This window comes from Theropithecus gelada, chromosome 16, assembly GCF_003255815.1.
Source record: "Theropithecus gelada isolate Dixy chromosome 16, Tgel_1.0, whole genome shotgun sequence".
Taxonomy (NCBI): domain Eukaryota; kingdom Metazoa; phylum Chordata; class Mammalia; order Primates; family Cercopithecidae; genus Theropithecus; species Theropithecus gelada.
Window position 1 is genome coordinate 70,442,785 of NC_037684.1, and position 20,736 is coordinate 70,463,520.

The 20,736-nt window shown below is 37.2% G+C and overlaps 1 protein-coding gene across 1 annotated transcript in view; it reads left to right on the forward strand.

The window, feature by feature from the left end:
- LOC112609845 (protoheme IX farnesyltransferase, mitochondrial) overlaps positions 1-20,736 on the forward strand; it is a 140,490-nt gene that overhangs the window by 25,644 nt on the left and 94,110 nt on the right. The window contains exon 4 of the mRNA XM_025363005.1: positions 7,343-7,467. Coding sequence (XP_025218790.1) covers positions 7,343-7,467 — 125 coding nt within the window. The remainder of the gene's footprint in view (positions 1-7,342; positions 7,468-20,736) is intronic.

Sequence of the window (20,736 nt, forward strand, 5' to 3'; positions counted from 1 at the left end):
GAACCACATTTTAATAATTTCCAAGAGCACTGCTTATTAAGCCCTTATTATTTACCAGACACTGTACTCAGTGCATTTGATATAGTCACAAACTGTTGTGTCTGTAGAAGATGCCCTCGGCATGGACAGGAGCCTGGAAGTCAAGCATGGTTGGTTACTAGCGACATTTAGCTTGGAGGGACAGAAACTGTAGGAATAGTTGGGTTTGCATGATTGAAGGGTTGTGCTAAGAAAGAAAAAGTTAATTCACTGCTGCTCCAGAACACAGAAATTGCATCTTAAGTAGGTATTTCAAGGAAGTTGATTCTGACTTGATTGGAGAGGGAACTGTTGAGCAACTAGAGCTCTTCTGTAGCAGAAGGGGTTGCCCAGGGAGAAATAATTTCCTGTCACCAGATTTGGAGAGAATATACACTGAGATGTTGGAGAAGGGATTTACATTAGGAGAGAAATTAGACTAGTTGACCCTAAATCCTCTTTGACCTTTTTGGATTTGATTACTTGAAGTACTGGATTTTGTTTAGCTCCTTCTACAACTGCTTAAATTTATTCAGTAACGAAGCCCTTTGTCACCACTTTTAAAATACTTACAGCGAACTGTTTGCGCTGTTGCCATCCTACCCAGGCCCTCATCGCCTCCCACCTAGCGCCCTGCAGTAACCTTTAAGTGGTTCCCTGGGTAAATTTTCCTCCACTCCAATCAGTCCTCTGTGTTGCTGGTAGACTAGTCCTTCTTAAGTGCTACCCTCATTACAGTACATATTAATTTTCTATTGCAGTGAAGCATATTACCACAAATTTAGCAGCTTAAAGCAACACAAAGTTATTGTTGCACTATTTCAACAGGTAGAAGTCCAGGCATGATGTGGCTAGACACCCTGCTCAGGGTCTAACCGGGCTGAATTCAAGGTGTTGGTTGAGACTGTTCTCATCTGGGGCTTAGAGTCTTCTTCCAGGCTCACTGGTTGTTGGCAGAATTCATTTCTTTGCAACTCTAGGACTGAAGTGCCTGTTTTCCTTCTAGCTGCTGGCATGGCCGGCTCTTAGCTCTTGGAAGCAGCCTGTAGTGCTTGCTTTGCCCTTAAGTACATGGCCCTCATAAGCAGTTCTCATTGTGTATGTTTGCTTTCTTCCCGCCCAGTCAAGGATGTTTTAGTCTGTTTTCTGTTGCTTATGGAACTAGGTAATTTATAAAGAAAAGGCGTTTATTTCTTACAGTTATGGAGGCTGAGAAGTCCAGGGTCCAGGGACGCCTCTGGTGAGGGTCTTCTTGACGGTGAGGACTCTGTAGAGTCCCCGGCAGCACAAGGCATGGCATGTTGAGAGGGTTGAGTGTGCTAGCCCAGGTCTCTCTTCCTCTTCTTATAAAGCCACCAGTCGCACTCCTATGATAGTCTATTAACCCATTAATACATTAATCCATTCATGAGGGCTGGGCCCTCCCTTCCCAATCACCGCCTATAGGCCCAACTTCTCAGTCCTGCCACACTGGGGATTAAGTTTCAACATGAATTTCAGAGGGGACCAACTTTCAGACTGGGGCATATCTCACTGCGATTGTTTCAGAATTTTAAAATGCAGGCTTTTTTTTTTTTTGAGACGTCCTTGTTCTGTTGCCCAGGCTGGAGTGCAGTGGCATCATCATAGCTCACTGCAGCCTTGAACTCGCAGGCTCAAGTCATCCTCCCACCTCAGTCTCAAGTAGCTATGACTAAAGGCACATGCCACTGAGCTGGGATAGTTTATTTTTTTGTAGAACAGGGTCTCACTTTGTTGTCCAGGCTGGTCTTGAACTCCTGACTTCAACGGATCCTCCCACCTCAGCCTCCCAAAGTGTTAGGATTACCGGCATGCGCCATGGCATCTGGCAAAAAATGTGCTTTTGTTTTTTGTTTTTTTTTTAATTTTGGGAAACATGGTAGGAACTTATTCCTGGAGAAGGCAGAGGCAGATAAGAGAGCATCTGGAGCAAATGAATCCTGGACAACAGATGGGACCTAGTAGGCAGGACTGTCTTTAGTGAGGGCTGCTACTGGATCTCTTCATGGAGAAGCTTGAGGTTCTCTACCTGGCCTTCTACCCAGGAGTGGGGATGAGTCAAGCTCTGTTGGTTTGGGAATATTACTCTCCCATGGGCTCCCAGAGCTATTTCTGGGCCTGCAGTGCAGTGCCTCTGGGCCTGTGTTAGATGGGCCATGCTTCATTGACAACATTGATTTTATATTTATTTGTGAAAGGGCAGAATATGAGATTACCAAATAAAATATAATTTCAGGTGTTATTAATGAGGGAGTATATTGCATTCACTTTTAATGAGATTCTGGTGTTACAAAATGATTCCGTGTAATGAACCCCAGGAAATCAATGAAAAGTTTAATTACAGTTATGGCAGTGTTGTATGAGAAAATCGCTTCGGTCAATTTTACTTGTACAATTTATCAGTCCTCCCTGCCTTTCTTTTTCAAATTAATTGCTTTGATGAAATAAGTATAAATACATTCTTTGTTAGCTTTTGGATTTTTTTTAGAAATGTGTTACAAAATTCAAATTTCCTTCTCTCTAGTAATAGTTGTTATTCTTTTTACATGTATTACCATTTACAATTCGTACATTTTAAAATTAGGTAGTATTTCCATTTTGTAAATTTCATCATTGTTATGTCTTACTAAAACACTGTTCTTTTCCCTTTGTTAGCTTTTTATAAATCACTTTTTGTCTCCTCAATTTATCAGTAGATGCAGTCAAACATTTGATGTACTTTCTCGATGCTTTATCACCCCATCAAGCTCTGGGGTGAATAAAAAGAATAACAAGATACTTCCTCCTCTGATTAGCAGTTTTCCTTTCATTTAACTACATACCCTTTTCAATTTTAGACAAAATGAACTTTCTTTTTAGAACATTTCTATTGTTGACAGTTCAATGATTATGAGGCTTTCTTGTCCACTATAATGGTAATTGACTTAAAAAAATTTGTTAAGCGCAATACAAAATGATGATCTGGATATTTAGAGATCTCTAAGGTATAATACATCATCCTTTGGAGTATCCCTGGGGGCTTGGCTCCAGTATCCCATCTCTAGTTTACTTATAATACCTAATACAATGTAAATGCTACATAAATAATTGTCATACTGTATTGTTTACAGAATAATGACAGGAAAAAAAAGCCTGTACATGCTCATTACAGACGTAACTATTTTCTTTCCGAATATTTTTGATGCAAGGTTGATTGAATCCACAGATGTGGGACCCATGGATACAGAAGGTTGACTATAGTCTTCTATTTTTGTGACTGTGGATTTTACTAACTATATATTGAGAAGGTTATAGTAGATTTTCTTTTAACTATTACAGTTGTTTATGAGTAGTAAACAACTCTACTTTTGTATTCAAGGCTTTAAAATATAGTCAAATTATTTTGGCTGATTTACTCTGGAGAGAAGCAGTTTACTTAGTTTGATTTTAAGAGAGAAACCTCTGCAGTCTCTTTTTCCTCAAATTCTCCCATTGATACCATCAGCCTTTCTTCTTCATGGTATAATTCTTATACAAATGAGAGGCAGGCTGGATGTTAAGGACTTTTCTTCTAGTCCTGGTTGTCACTGATGGACTGTGCAATATGTGAAGAGTCGCCTAACCCATCTGGAGAGCTCTTGAGTCTTGCAAAACAAGATGAATCTTGTTCTTTCACACTGGCCTGTCCAGGAGGTTTTGCAATTTATGGTGTGATAGCTACAAAGAACGAAAAAGCTTCCTCAAAGATGGGTGCTATTTGAATATTCTAAATGGAGCTTTGTTGTTTGCTTTCAAAAATAGTGCCTTTCTTGATGGTCATTAAATGTGTGCAGGTAAAACTAAATGGCCTATTACAGGAGAGACTGTTTGTTCTCCGTTGGCACAAGGGTAAAATGTACCTGTGACTACTGTTTTCAGAGTCCGTAATCACCATGGCATTTTCCTTTAGGCATAAGTTGTTACAGAATTAGATAGCTAAAACTTTTTCCAGAATGTTTACTTTGAAATTGAGTATTCTACCTTTGATTGCTGCCTTCTGCTCCATGTGATTCTTTGCTACTGTTAGGTACCTTGTGTGCACTTGTTGTGTTATGACTTGTAGTACCATATAAGGGCCAGAAGAGGCTGTACCCCTAAGCGGAGGAGATGTGAGAGGGGACAGCACATGCTTTCTGGCCTAGACTCCCCACCTCAGCCATGCTACCTTTGTCCTAAATGTGTGTGTCTTCGTGACTTCTGATTAGCCTCATTTGCCTTCAGCTCCTAATCTGCTCATCTTCCTGTAATCTTTATCCAAACCCGCACCCTCATTCCTGAACCTTGCCCTCTACTTATATCTGTGCATGTCTCTCATTTCCTGGAGGTAAATCTTCCCCCAGGATATTCGGATGCACGCCATATTTGGTTGGGAACGACTGACTTGAAGGAAGGACCCCTTGCCGAAATACTTGTGCTTAGGTACTTTGAATTGAGATAGTTATACTTAAGGCACCTTACAAACTACCATTGAACCCAGCCAAAGTATTTATTTGATTTAGCAATATCAAGAAATCCCTATAGATACTAGGGAAGGGGCTTGTTCATATGGTAGAACTATAAAGGATTATTGTAAGTTGCTGATAAGACTAGATTGAAGAACATGCCAGCCAATTCATGATGATTATGAGGAACTACCAGTTTCTCCAGCATGTACCTGCTGATGCCGATAGTGGTGGCTTCCTGTCCTGCTTCCTGTAGCCCCTCACATGGCTACTGGACACCTATGCCCCCTTATCGTCTTGATGCATATCTCCAAATATTCTTTATGTCTTTCATTCTTTTCCTTCCTCACATCTGTAAAGGTCTGACTTTTTCACGTACTTCTCTGCATTGTACCTGTTGCCCCTTGATCTCATCCATTCCCTCAGGCTCAGCCATGGCCTCTGGGCGACTCCAGAGCTTCATGCCTCTCCAGTCTCTCAAGTCTCCCTCCTGAGCTTTAGTTTCATATTTCATCTGTGTTCTTTCTATTTCTACCCGGATGTCCCACAGTTTCTCAAAACAGCACATGTTCCTAAAGCCACTAGCTTCATCACCTCTTTCCCTATTTCCTTACTTCTATTAATGTTATCATTCCTTTCCATGTCACCCAAGTGCATGGCAAATGGTAAAGAGCACTTTTCCATTCATTCTTTTTTGTTGTTTTATCTTCCTACCTCTCCCAATTACCAGATCCTAACAATTCTCTAATCAAAATATCCCATTTTTACAACCCTTATTCACAATGAATTAATGGCATGGCCTCCTAAAATGTTTCTCTGTAAAACTCTCTGCCTCTCTTAAGTCATAGTGCACAGATACTTCCACTTATAGATTGCCTTCTTGCATTAGACTTTCAGTGACTCTCCACTGCCAACCAACCAAACCACAAACTCCTCAGCTTGCTATTCTGCAATCTGACAGTTGCCACCTTTTCTCCTGTTTTTCCAGTAAATACTGCTCTATGCCTAGCATAGTGATGGCCCCCCAAATACAGCAGTGAACTACACAGACCGGGGTCCTGCCTTCATGGAGCTTATATTCCAGTGAGGAGTCAGAGTGTAGTAAGTGTCGTGAAGGAAATAAAAGGAGGATGTGAGCGAGGAAGTCACAGGGGAGGCTTACGTTAGATGAGGTGATCAGGAAGGTTTCCCTTAACAAGTAGTATTTCAGATGGGATCTGAAGGATGAAAAGGAGCCAGCCATGGAAAGAGGCAGATGAAACAAAAGTACAAGAACCCAGGGACAAGAAAGAGCTTGGAATGCTCAAAGAATAGAAGAATTCTCATGATCGGAGAACAGTGAGTGAGCTAAAGAGAGGTGTGAGACGCACTGACTGGCAGAGAAAGAGTTTACATTTTATGTCAGGTATAGCATCAAAGAATTTTCAGTGTTCAAAGCAGCGATGTGATTTGATCTGTTTTCATTTTAAAAACACCACTCTGAAGAGAAGCAAGATGGAAGCAAGGAGACCAGTTGGGGGTGAGCTCTTATGGTAATTGCTTGGACTAGGTCAGGGTTTCTCAAGCTCAGCACGATTGGCATTTTAGGCTAGAAAATTATTTGTCGTTGGGGAGTATCCTATGCACCATAAGATGTTAAGAAGCATCCTCAGCCCCTGTCCACTAGAAGACAAGTAGCACCGTCCCCTCCAATCAAAAATGTTTCCAGACAATGCTAAATGTCCCCTGGGGGGCAAAACTCCCCCTGGTTAAGAACTGCTGGACTAGATGCTGGCAGTGTGATGGGTTTCTATCTCTACAGTAGGTACTATCTCTACCTCTACCTACTATAGAGATAGAGCAAACACTACTTTGTAATGAATGAGATGCAGCGAGTGACAAAGGAGGTAATCAAATATGCTTCCTAGGTTTTTGGTTGGAGAATCTAGGTAGATGGTATCACGCATACTTTAGATTCTTGACATTGGTCTTCCCTTCTCTTGTGCCTGTTCTTGGAATTATCCTTGTACCTGTAATGTTGCTCACCCCACCATTCTCTTCCTTTTCTCTGCATGCCCTCTAGAAGATCCAACTTAAATGCCATCTTCTTGAAGCTTTCCCAGATTTGCCCACCAATGGGGATCCTTTTTCCAGCGCATTTCTACAGCTCCATATCAGCACCACTCTTGGACACTTTCTGGGCCTGTCAGCTTCTATAAACCCCAGGAAAGAAGCAGCAGGGCCTACTGAAAAGGAGCAGGCTTGGTGGATGCTTGAATTGTCTGGCTTTGCTTCTGTACCTCGCCTCTTCACTTGGTTCCTGTTGATGGCTTGTAGGATTATCATCTCCCACTACACATTCTCTGACCCCTGGGACCATCATCTCTTATAGGCAAGCCCACCCCTAGGCTTGTCTGGAGTTTGTCACATAATTGGGATCCTTGTTATTTGTTATTTGCTATTTTGTGTTACAATTATTAAGGTATATCTGCCATCTCCCTTTCAAATTACCCAAGAGCAAGAATAAGACCGTATACATCTTTATCCCTGACAGTACATGCTGATTACAAATTTGGTGTTCAGTAAACGTCTGTTGAATGAATAAGTGAATGATTGAATCTGGAAGACTGACCTTATTTTTTTCTCTTGAGTATGGAATTAGAAGAAAATTAACAGTTTTAGTACATGTAGTTTTTATAATCAGGAATATGTGGATCCTTTTTAAACCAAAGATGAGCCTGTACTTTGTATTATTAATATAATCAATTAGTTTATATGAAAGATGGCTTGTTTTTTGTCTTTTTGGCCTTTACAGTTGGGACTCTGGTTGGTAACAGTGCGTCTGCTCTGTTTCTGTATCACAGGTCTAGTCGTAAGTACCACTGCAGCTGGATTTGCATTGGCTCCGGGCCCTTTTGACTGGCCCTGTTTCCTGCTTACTTCTGTTGGGACAGGCCTCGCATCCTGTGCTGCCAACTCCATCAATCAGGTCAGTTTCACACTTTCACCTTAATTATGATACTGTCACTTTTTCCTAGATGGCTGTATTGTCATATTTTTAAAAACCTTCCAAACTCATATATATTGATGAAGAAGCATTTGTAACACTATATATCCTACAGGAGCCTGTGGGTTTCATAACCAATTTGTCTTTTCTTTTGAGATGAATGGTTTTCAGATATGTTCAGGTGAGAGAGCAGTAGAGTAGATGCTTCAGATGACTAGGATTCCTCGGGTTAAAACATGTTTTTGAGCTGTCATAACTTTCTACTCTTAGCGGTATCTTTGTTTATCCGTTTCAGATACATTTCCCTGAGCTTGTCATTTTTATGCACTATTCTTTCTTGGTTTCATTTTTTTGCATTTTAAACCACCACTATAAGGAACAGAATATATTTTAAATACACATATTCAGCTATTTTTTTTAAAATCGGTAATTTAGTACTCAGTTAACTTGGTGTATGGAATAAGATTATACCCCAAAATTAGCACATTATTTTTAATACATGGCCCCCCCCGCCATTATTTTAAACATCAAAATAATTCTCCCAAATAGTTTTTTTTTCCCCATCTGGTCATTGTGGTCTGCCCTAACGTTGTGGCTTTCTCATAAGATACTATAGTGAAAAATGTTGGCTAGAACTTAAGGAAAATCGTTTTCATTACCAGAACACCCAAGAGGAGTTGGCACAGTTTTAAAACAGGAATTCAAGTTACCAGCAGGAAAACAGCTTGGCTGAGTGGATATATAAGTTGCTAGTCTGCAAAATATGTGAATTTAATGTGATAATGCCTCTAGCCATTATGGTTCTGCAATATCTTGTCAGCTATTTGGAGAAGGATCAATCTATTTCAAGTAAGTGTTTGGTCGTTGTTGTTATTGTGGATGTCAAAACAGTCTTCCAGTAAGGTTCACATAGTGCTACCACTTTACCAAAAGGATCATCCCCTTCTATAAAGCAAGACACCATCTCTTCCAAGTAGTTTCTTCCTTTTGCTACCTTCCCATGTTTTCTGGTAAAGAGAATAAACATGATTCTGCCATGAACATATTTTTAATGAAAATGCAAGTAAAAAGCAATGTAAGCCAAATTGATTTATTTGTCCACTTGGGTCTATTTTTTATTTTTTAAAGTTATTACCTCTATTTGGTTATACATCTGGGACCCGAGATTAAGCCCGGAGCACATTCTAGTTTTCAGCCTCCTTTTCTTAAATTGAAAAGCCCCATTTATCCTTGAGATACTGATTATCTCAAGGATTTAAATTATGTAGATTCAAAGAAAATGTTTAAAATAAAGTATGGACATTCGGAGAAAAAAATAACTAGAAAGCATCAAATGGTTCAGAAACTCCTAAATATTATAAAAAAGAGGAGTTGTTTGAGTTGGAGCTGCTCCTCCTCCCCTCTCATCCCACCCCTTTTCTTTTTAAAAATAGGTAGCTCAAGAATTTATCATGGAAAAAACCTCTCAGTTGTAGCAAGAAAGTATTTGGAGGAATAAAAATGGAATGATTTACATTTAGGCAGAAATTGACAGAAATTGAACATAAGCCAAGGTTTTGGAAATTTTAAAAGGATGTGTTTAGGTGGCTGCTTGATTTTTAGTCTGTAGAACTATTTTTGCTATAGGGGGCGAGTTGGATTCTGTAAATTTTAAAAATACAGAGGAAAGCCACAGAATGCATGATGGGATTCTTTCTGGTACTGAAAAAGTGCAGTGTCTGCCTCTTTCCTCCTTCGGCTGGTTTTCCAACCCTGCTCCGTATCCCACTTACACAGCGCTCTTGATCTTCCGTTGGAACTCGGTGTCATGTTCCTCCATGTGTCACTCATCCCACACAGGCCTCTGCAGTGTCCTGAGTGATGTCAGTTCTTCATCAGTGCTTGTGGTACAAATGAATTTCTCCATCTTTTTGTACCCCTCATATTGCTTCCTTCCACTTGTCTCAGGCTCTGATTTCATTTGGGAGCATCACAACACTTTAAAAATCTCAACAATTCCCGGTATAGTAGAATCCTAGTGTTATCATTGTGGTATCAGTCTGCTTCCCAAATTATAATATTTCCCATTAATGTTAGAGATATTTTAGTTCCAGTGTTAGGCAATCTTATAAATTTAAAATAAAGGAATGCAAACCATTTTGATTAGTGTTTTTAAATAGTGTAAGCCGAACAAAGAGCACTGAGCAATAAGGGTTCACCAGAGTTTTTGAGTAGCATATAAATAAAGCAGTAGTCCTTAGCAAAAAGGAAGAGTTTACGATACTTTTTTTAGAGAGCTAGTGTTCAAATTAAAAATACATATATGTGGTTGATCTGTATAAAAGTTCTTCACTTTTAATAGAATTCTATGGGAGGAAAACTTTCCTTCTGTTCCTATTTATAAAAAGATTCACATTTTATTTATATTTTTAATTTATTAATCTTTTAGCAGTTATTCATTTAGTTCTTAGCATTCTTTGTACTCTATTTCTGTGATCTCTGTGAAAGTAGAAAAAATAAAACTTTGGAAAGCAATTTTTACATTTGTTTTAAGGAGAGAAAATGAGATTCAGCTTCTGAATTATGAAGAAGTGACTAGTGCATAAAGAGATATGTATAAGAAACCACTAACATTAAAATGTTAAAGTAAATTGCATACATATTTTGTAATATATACACATGCTTCATTCGAAACTGTAGTGTGGCTTTAAAGTGCATACGCCTTCAAAGGATGGAAAAATCCATAAAATGTTTTGAATTTTGCAACTGAAAGATAAAATGTTATGGATGGTTTAACTGATCAAGTCTTGAGAAACAAGTGACAAACTGAATAGTTGAATTAACAAATTTAAAAAGATAAGAATTATCAAAAAACTATAACAATTATTTTGAGGATTTGACATAATAGTGTTATAATAAGCTGTAATTGGGATTGTTTTACCTAGATTACATATACATGATGTTTTAGAGTGGTTATATCAGTCAATGTGTATGTCAATAAATACATTTCTACAAGATAACATTTTAGTGGTGAGATGGTATTTCATTTTATGGATGTGCCTCAACTTTCTCAACCAGTTCTCCATTGTTGCAGCTTTTTGCTTCTATAAGTAACACTGCACATGTCTCTAATTGTTTTTAAAGGACAAATTATTGGAAATGAATTGCTGGGAGGAGGGCTGCCAGTGACAGCACACATGAAACCGCTTTAACTTCAGAATATATGATCTTAACAAAATAATTAATTTTCTACATTTATACAGTGCTGTAGAATTTACGGAGCATATTTACATAAATTATTCTTAAAGGCTTATAATCCTTAAAGTAGGTGGCATTCCTTTTGTTTCTATGTGTAAAACATTTTGTTTTGCTATTGAATTAGTCTTTTAGAAGGCAACATTTAAAACATGTGTTATGCAAATAATGTTTTCACTGCATATCAGTGAGAAAATATAGATAAACAAAAATAACAATAACAAATTTTATTTTACTTTTCCTTTATGCCAGACATTGTTCTGTGTTAGAGATACAGCTGGAAACAAACAAATATCTTGCTTTTGTGGTGCCTATATCTCACCACCCAAATAGATCCATTTGTTAATATTTTGGTTTATGTTATTATAGACTTCTTCACATACACACATATCTTCACATATATAACATATATGAAACATATTTAACATATGGATATCTTCACATATATATCATATATATCTGTAGTTTGGGTATATTTTTTCATTTTAATAGTATGTCATGGACATCTCTCCATGTCAATATTTGGTATAGCATGATTTTTTTTTTTTTTTTGAGATAGGGTCTCACTCTGTCGCTCAGGCTGGAGTGCAGTGGCGCAATCTTGGCTCACTGCAACCTCCTCCACCTGCTGGGTTCAAGCAGTTCTCCTGCTGCAACCTCCCAAGTAGCTGGGATTATAGGCGCCTGCCACCATGCCCAGCTAATTTTTGTAGTTTCAGTTGAGATATGGTTTCACCAAGTTGGCCATGCTGGTCTTGAATTCCTGACCTCAAGTAATCCACCCACCTCGGCCTCCTAAAATGCTGGAATTAGAGGTGTGAGCCAGTGCACCCAGCCGGCATAGCATGATTTTAAGAGTTGTATATTGATTCGTTTAATCAGTTTCTCCTTATTTGACATTTTAGGAATTTCTAGTTTTTGTCCATGTAAACAATGCTGAGCTGAAATTCTTGTAGCTAAATCTTTGCATATATCCTTATTGATTTTGATAGTTTTCTAAAAATATGTGGTCATGTCAAGAGATTCTGAGGTTTTCAAAATACAAAGTTAAAATTAAGAAAAACTACTTTAAGTAAAACTAAATGTCTTCCCAGTCTTTTGTTTGTTTGAAATCAACTTACGTTTCTGTTTATCAGTATGTTAAAGTGCTCATTACTAACGCTGTGAATTAGAAAATCTTGGCTGGCTTTATAGGTTACCCATCAGAAGTGTTCTTTTAGTTCAAGTTGTTTTGATGACTTACGAGGTGGAGTGTGTTTATTTTTTAGTGGTTATTGGCCACTGATGCGTTTTTTTGGTCAGTTGTTTGCTAGTGAGTTTTGCCTGTTTTGTTGTTGGGATGCTTGCCTTTGTCTAAGGGCTATTGCTGTGTATAGATTGCATTGACATGTAAGGTGCAAGTATTTTCTTCAGTTTTTGTCTTTAATGTTTTACAGTGCAGATGTTTCATACGTTTTTGCAGTGAGGTCTTTTTATTTTTAACACAAATGTAATACAGAAATTTTAATAATTTCTCGTCTTAGCACTATTAGCAGTTTGGACAAGATGACTGTTGTGTGGACTGTCCTGTGCATTGCAGAGTGGTTCCAGCACCCCTATCTCTACCCACTGGACACTGATGGCACTCCCCCACCCCCACTTGTGACAGCTGAAAATGTCTTCAGACATCGCCAAATAGTCCCTGGGGCCTCAAATCACTCCCAATTAGGAACCACTGCTTTAATAGTTTCTACTTTTGATTTTTTTTCTGAGATGTTTACCCAAGATCCTGGCTATAATTTTTGTCTCAGGCAAACCCTGGCCCACATTTCTTTTTGTTTAATTACTCGTGGATAGCTAGGGTGATCATATGTACTTCTTTATGCCTGTGTTCATGGCATAATTACTAAGAATGCCTCTTTTACTTTCAAGTGTCCTAGTTTGGACAAGTAATTATATGATCTTGCTATTCATAGCCCACCTCTGCCTTCAATCTTTTATCGTAAATAAGATGTAAAAATATCTTTGTATCGAAACAAATCTCATCTTGAGTTCTTTTTTTTTTTTTTTTTCCTTTTTTTCCGGCAAGTGTTCCCATGAGACAAGTAGAGAGTTCCTGACCACAGCCAAGGTCACCTGGCTGGCCTCAGCTTTCACCCTCTTTGTAGCTACATCTTGTTCTACTGTCAGCCTAATTGTAGTGTTTTACACACACACACACACCCCCCACACACGACCGTAGAAAACATTTTATATCCATTATTACTCTGCTCTTAGTAAGTTGTTCTAGAATCTTGATGACTGATCTCCTTAGTTTTTACAATATTCCTGGCAGATTGTCTTCTCATTACTATGGCTCTGTAAGTGGACAACCTTGATGACTAGAATGCTCTTTCTCATCCTGAGCCAAAGTCAGCCTCCTTATAACTTCAATCTGTTGGTCATAGTTCTGCTATGTGGAAAAACTCAGTGTTCTTTTTTCTTTCATGTGATAATACTTCCAGTGTATCACTTTCTGACTATGGTTAGTAGCCACTTGTGGTATTGCTGTATAATTATTCATTTATATCTCTTCCCTAGAGAACTCTTGACTTCTGGAAACCAATGATTATGACTTACATATTTTGTACATCCATCACTTCTGCCTACAAGCATATAGAGCAAGACAACAGAGTACAGCTTTGAAGGAATATGTATGAGGGAGGGGAAAAAGTAGCAATAAGTGTTCATGATAACAATAATTGCAGCAAACACTTGTGCTATATGCCAAATAATGTTCTAAGCATTGTACATACATTAGATCATTTGTTTGAGTCTAGGTTCATCAGGTTTCAAAAAAAGAGAGTTCTTTTGAAAGATCAAATAAATGGTGAATGAATTGATAACTTAGTCTTACCTTTAAGGAAAACCATTGATGTTCTCAGCGACTTTACTTTGGAGAAAATTAGAAGAAAGGCACAAAACATAAGTAGAGTTTCAGATCTGAGAAGCAGGTTATAATTAGAAAGGTAAGTGTGACAAGGGGATATTATCTTTGGGATCTAGTGTATCTGTGAATGTTGAATAATTTTTGTGAAAGCAAATGAAAGATCAAGAGGTGTGAGTAAAATAGGGTCAAGAAGAGACATGTTTTTTGTTTAATACTGACAATACTTGAGAGACATTCATGGCTGAAATAAGGTAAAAAAGAAGGGCTTTGGATAAAGAGCTCTGAGGTGTAGAGTAGGTAGGGCAAAAGAAAATTTACATCTTTTTAAACTCTGAAAGGAAAAACAGGTAAAGATTTTTTTGTTTTCCCAGTGAATACGAGATTAATATCTAATGCATTTTTCTCCATTTTCCTTTTCTCTGATGTTTCTTGTGTTTTGACTATACAGTCTGCCTAGAGCAATAGAAATTGACTTTCATCTTCTATGTTGAACAAAAGTGGTTATTAAATTTGGTGTTGTATTCCAGGAGAATAAGACTTACGTTAGTGAATACCAGTGATGTGATTTATTGAACATCATACATATAAGAAAAAAATCAATATGGGAAATATATTTTTCTTCTGAATGTTGTGATTTGTTTGACTTTGATGTTTTAGCTGCTGGGCAACTAGCATTCATTCAGTGGTCTCTGAAGTTCATAACTCGTGGCTTATTCAGATGATTCAAATTAGCTACTGCACTAGATCAGGTTTGCATAGAGAGTTCTTGAATACCATGTTGGAAAGAGTATCTAACTAAATATGGTTTTTATATATAAGGGAAATGATGAGCATTACTGAACAATGACAGAAAGAAAATGCATTTTGAATGCAAACTCTCTTTTCCTGAATTTAAATAACCTCAAATAATTTCTAAATTACATTTGATTCCCCTTTCCAGAATGATCCATCTCAGTGGAGTGAGTTTGGCATTGATATTTATAACCAAAATAACTCCAGGTGAGGTTTTGCCAACAAATGCAGAAATTATGATAATTCGAACATGTATTTGTAAATAGTTTTTCAATAATTTACATGCCACTGGTCATTATTCGCTTCTTACAACGACTCTGTGAGGTGGCATTATTCCAGTATTGTAGAAGAAGAAAATGAAGCTTAATGGTACGATTGATCACACATGTCTGAAAGTGGTCAAATTGGGAGCAGAACCTGTGGACCCAGTTCACTACTATTTCCTCTCAAATGAGATGTCTTATTCCAGTTGCTACCTTGGAATCAGGCTATTCTTTATTAATACGAGTCTTTCTGCCACCAGGTTAACTGCTGACATCCTTGCCACGGTGTAGTAGACGTGGAGTTAACATAGTGGGTGTGGTGATGTATCTACCTCTGATGACATCGAGAGGATCTAGAGCACTTACGTCTTAGTCAAACGAAGTGTTCCATTAATGTTAGCTATGATTATTGTTATTAACATAAAAGTTTGGTCTGGTTTTGGCCCACATCTTTCACATGTTCAGAATCTGAATATCTTGCAGTTATCTCCAGTCTTGGTTGAGTCTAGATTCCTGGGATTTCAGGAAAAAAAAAAAAAATAGCTCTTTTGTAAGATGAAATAAATGGTGAATGAATTTATAACTTAGCTTTAAGGAGAACCATTGACGTTCTTAGAGACTTTATTTTGGAGAAAATTACAAGAAAGGCACAAAACATAAGTAGTTTCAGATCTGAGAAGCAGGGTCTTAATAGAGAATGAGAAGGAGACGTGTTTATTTTTCTCAGGGCACTAAGACTTGGGTTATACTGGCAAACTTTAATATGTGTATGTTACGAATATATGTATATATTTATGTCAAGTGTGTATATACTTGTTTATGAATTCTTCATATTTGAATATGTGGCGATGACTTGGGTTCCGCAGACATCGACTTTCTACTCTTCGGTAAGCGTTGTGGAATTATGTATGAGGTTCTGGTAAATCAAAGAAATATTGGTGGAAAAGAGTGATTCAAAAGCAGATAATTAATTGAGACATAAGGGAAGTGATACAATGTGGACTTGGGGAGTTATAATTCTTGGTGTGTATCTCTGGGTAGCATGTTGTAATTAAACCTGATTTGGGTGGCTTGGGGACTTGCTTCCTTCATCTCCCCACCACCCCCACCTAGCAGAGGTCAAAGTAGCGTTCTTTTCTAATTATCTCTTTCTTTTCTTTTCTTTTTTGAATCTTCAGTTACATTTTGCCATTCCTGATGGTTTTTGTTCTTCTGAATCCCATTAGCCTCCTAGTTCTCTGCTCTGAACCACAGACTCCCCTCCCTGTTATCTGGCTTAGATTGACTCTTGGTTGACTGATGACTGATGGCACTGATGTAAAAACTGACTGTGTGGCTGATCCCTGAGAGACTGTATCATTTCTTTGTCTCATACTCTCTTTGCCTTAGTGACAAACTGCTTTTAAGATTTAATTTGTGAACATCTTGATGCCTTCATATATATTTTTTACTTTAAAATTGGAATCGTTATATGATTCTGAATTCTAAACTGAGCCCCCAGACACTGAAAGGAATAGAAATTGGGGTGTCAGAGGGTGGTGGGGATGGACAGTAGAGCAGATGTTGTTATACCTATGCTTCTTTAACCCAGACTACCTTTTGAGACTTCTTTGTCTGTTGCTGTTTCTAACTAGTAATAGAGCTCCGGACTGCTTTAGGCAAGCTATTAGACCTTTAAAATTTGTGTGTAAGTGATTAAGTAAATCCTAAAATTCACATTTTCATGACCACCCATTTCTGTCTTACCAATTTTCTAAGAAGTTTTAGAAAATATTGTTGGGCAAGAAAGGGAAATTACTTACCTGTGTGATTAATCTTAAGGAAAATTTCACTGTGGCATTTCCTTCAGATCCTATGCCAGATTTCTTCCGGAAGCAACAATCACAGGGGGAACAAAGAAATTCTAAAGGATTTGAATGATGGAATGTAGAGATAGGATGAAACAAAAGAGAAATTTTGGTAGTTAATCAGATTTATGTATACTTGTAATCTAGAATATCTTTATGCTTTAAAATATACCATGTAACCTTAAAATACTAAGTTAAAGTGCAGCTTTAGCTTTCATTCTGACTGGGCTTTCCTTAGTACTAAAAGATATTTACCTGCTAGCTTACAAGAAAGAAAACTGCCACTTACAAGAAAGAAAATTTTTATTTCAAGAAAGAACTACAAGTCTAATTTAATATTCCAACATTTTCATTGATATGTCTGAATAAAATTATGATCTGTTATTGCTTTTAGCAAAAGTATGATTGGTAATCTAGAAAATGCCATTGTGTTGTATTGCTGTCATTAGATGAAGTAAGTAAAAAGGATTAAATAGTTCTGTGTATAATTCCCTTAAACAGCTAGCTGAAGATATGTGGATAAAGGTTCTTCCCCTAATGTTACTGATGTAATCTACTAACTTAAAATAATTGGGATTAAATACAGCTTCTGACCTTAAGAACATATTGTTAAGACCACATTCTCAGTTCTTATAAACATGTTCAGGGATTTATAAATTAGGATATCAATAAAAGACAAAATTTACTGAGGCTGAATTCCTTTCATGATTTTCACTTACTCTGAGTGAGTGAGTGAGTGAGTGAGTGAAGAGTGTATTTGAGTGAGTAAGTGAAGAGTGTATTTGAGTGAGCATGCACAAAGTGTAATGTATTTTTCCACAAGAGGAAAAATAGTTTATAAGTTTTCCAGCAGAACATACTCAGCCATCCTAAGTACCTAGGACTTAAGTAAAGTCAGGTTACATCAGAAATGACCCTTTTTGTAAACACTCAGTGAACCTTCAGGCTTTAAGACTTTAATACCTTTGAAAAGCAGTTCACACTTCCACAGAATTTTGTTTATTCTACTTAGTTCAAATTCAAATTATTGAGGTTGGGGAAGGCAGTTGAAATCCTCTTGACATTCACCCACCTATTAGAAAGTAATTCTGATTTGGCCGGACCAGAAAGCAGAATGCCATTACATAGTAGAAAGTGCTGATATTCTTTGCTGTTATTTTCTTGAAAGCTGTTTTCTGGAAGGATCCGTGTATATGTATTGATTACTTTTGCTGGAGATAAAAAGATTGGTCCCTACTCTGAAGCAGCTTACAGTCTGGTACAGGAAGACAGATGAATAAATAAGTACAATAAAACAATAACATTTGTTGGCTTTGTAACAGAATATAGGCAGTGCCTTAGGCATATAAACGAAGGTGTAGGGAGTGGCCATTTCTACCTGTGAAGGTCACGAAAGCTTCTCAGAGAAGTGACCAGAGCATCAAAAGGTTAGATGGGTTTTTTACTAGGTATATGCATGTGATAGGAGAACTTTCCAGACAGAGGGAGCATCATGAGTAAAGACCCAGAGTTGTGAAATTTTATAACATGAGGGGCCATTTGGGGAACTACAAACACTGCAGTGTAGCCGAAGCACAAGGTTGGGAGGATACTGTGAGATATTTGGCTAAAGAAGCAGGAGGGCAGGCCAAGAAGGGCATCATGTGCTTTGCTAAAGCAACCAGGCTTACCCTGTAGGTGTCCAGCAGCCATTGGTAGGTTTTGGTAACATAGTTAATGGCTTTCTGTTAATGTTAGGCTAGAGAAGGAAGACCTGACTTTGACCTGTAGACTGTGCATGATCTGATTCTTCTCAAGCCCCTTCTCCTTTCACTGTCCATGTCTGAACTATAGGATCTTCTAGATTTCAGCTAAAATGTCATTCATTCAACAGACATTTCAGTTGACCTAGTCATGCTCCTCTGGCATAACTTTAATTCTGTTTGTCCAATATCTTCATTTTCTCATCACAGAAAGCACCAAAAGTCAGCCCATGCATTTCAACCTCTCTTATGTCCTCTGTTCTTGTGTACTCTGTCCCCTTGCGCCTTCCTCCCTTCACTCCCTTCATACCCAACAAAACCTGTCATTGGGTTGAACTTGTCTTGACTCCTCCACAACAATTCTTGTCTTTGAAGGAGGACATATAATTTCTATATTATCATTTACCAAAAATGGATGATGATGAAAAAGAGCTTTTTTTCTGAAAACGGAATTTTTTGCAAGTAAGTAATAGAATGTAGTTTTGTCTCCTTATTTTCATGTTGAGAAAGTGAAGCATGAAATATCTGAGCAGCTTATATAGCATCAAGCCATAGGTACTGAATTTTAACTCATAGTTTCAGCTGCTAGCCATGGACAATTGTGTCTTCTTGAATTATACCCTAAAAGAGCTCATTGTTTTTAAATTTTGAAAGAGGAGGAGTGTGTTACTGCTTTAGCATTCAAAAGGTAAAGTCACAGAGACTCAAAATTGCTTCAAGAAACACCTGGAAATTGCAAATGTGTTTACAATTATTTCTTTACTGATGGCATTATGTTTCAGAAAGTGCCATTAATTGTGATAGAGTAACACACAGCCCTTTGTGAAATTTAAGTCTATTGAATATCAGCACCTTCAAAGACAATAAAAATTCCAGCCTGCATTTATCTATTCCCATGTGAGGCGTTACTACAATGTATATTGTATCTTTCCATGTGAAATTCTTTGGCCTAATCGCCTCTCATTTATACTCAGTTGTCTGAGGTCAGTTTTCCATTTTGCAGTTGTCAAACAGCTGTCAAATTAAAACAGCAGATCATAAAGTTAATTTACTTTTTGTGTCATTCCATATTAGTATACTTTTTGACTTCAGTATTTAAAGAGTTATCCACATTTCTTAAGCATCCTTTCCCTCAGTTATCCCATTTTTTCCTGCAACTGTTCACACATACATTAACTATGATACTCTAGATACCATTATTTTCCAAGCATAGTGTTTAAAAATTCACATGAACTTTAAAAATAAACACTTGAATTAGGCATTCAGCCAATTAACTCCAGTGTTCTTTCTACAAGAAGAGAAAATCAAATCACTTTAAACATGTCATCCTTATTTTCATTGTCATGCTTATTTTCATCCTCATTTTCATCATCATTTCTATCAAGTTGAAATCTCAATAGTAATTGTACATAGAATTCATAATTGCATTCTAAATGTCAGTATAGGTTAGTATAATAGTAAAAAATTCAGCATTCATTTTTAATAATTCATTGATCAAAGAAATATTTCTGATTATGCTATTGATGTTTTACTACAAAGTACCTCAAGTTGCCAGCGGGTGACATTAACACCATAATCCTCTGTAAAAGAAGTCCAGCCCTTAGGTGTTTGATGAATACTTTAGAGTTAAATAATTTGGTGAAAGACCTATAGTCATATCCATGTAGAACTCTTAGTTGTTAGATAGAAAATACCTAAAATGAATATTCTTAAGTTATGATAATTAGGGATTACATGTAGTTGCATAAAAATGTCCGTATATTAGTTTATTTAACCTTTTCCACTAAGGTCATTTTAATCAGTAGTTGTTTGCTAATTACTTTCCATAAACTTGCAAGTTAGATAGGGTTTAATGTAATCTTTTCTAGAATTTTGACACATTCTCCTCTGAGATCTCCTAACTCCTTGTATATGGCTCTGTTACATCATTTATTAAATTGCACTTCAATATATTTTTATGCATCTGAATGTTCCACTAGCCTATGAGTCCCTCTCTTGCTATAAGGGCATATTTTATTCATCTTGATTCTTGGTACCTGACAGGCACTCAGTGAATGGCTGCTAAATAAATGAAGGAGAACATGGGTCAACAAATGAGAACATAAACTCAACAATTAAAAGGGGCTAAACACACAGTGTTACTTAGTTTCTTTATTACTCCAAATTCATCAGAGCTGTCATTTAAAAATGAAATTACATTTTAGGATGTACAGAGGAAGATAGTCCTATTGTTCGTACACATTTTCTTGGAAATGTATTAGTCAGTGAGCTTATAATAAAACAAGTTGAATTAAAATTTGGTTAACAGTCACCAGTCAGAGTGGCTATTATTAAAAAGACGAGAAATAACAGATGTTGGAGAGGATGCAGAGAAAAGGGAACTCATACCCTGTTGGTAGGAATGTAAATTAGCACAACCTTTGTGGAAAATAATATGGAGATCTCTCAAAACTAAAAATAAAACA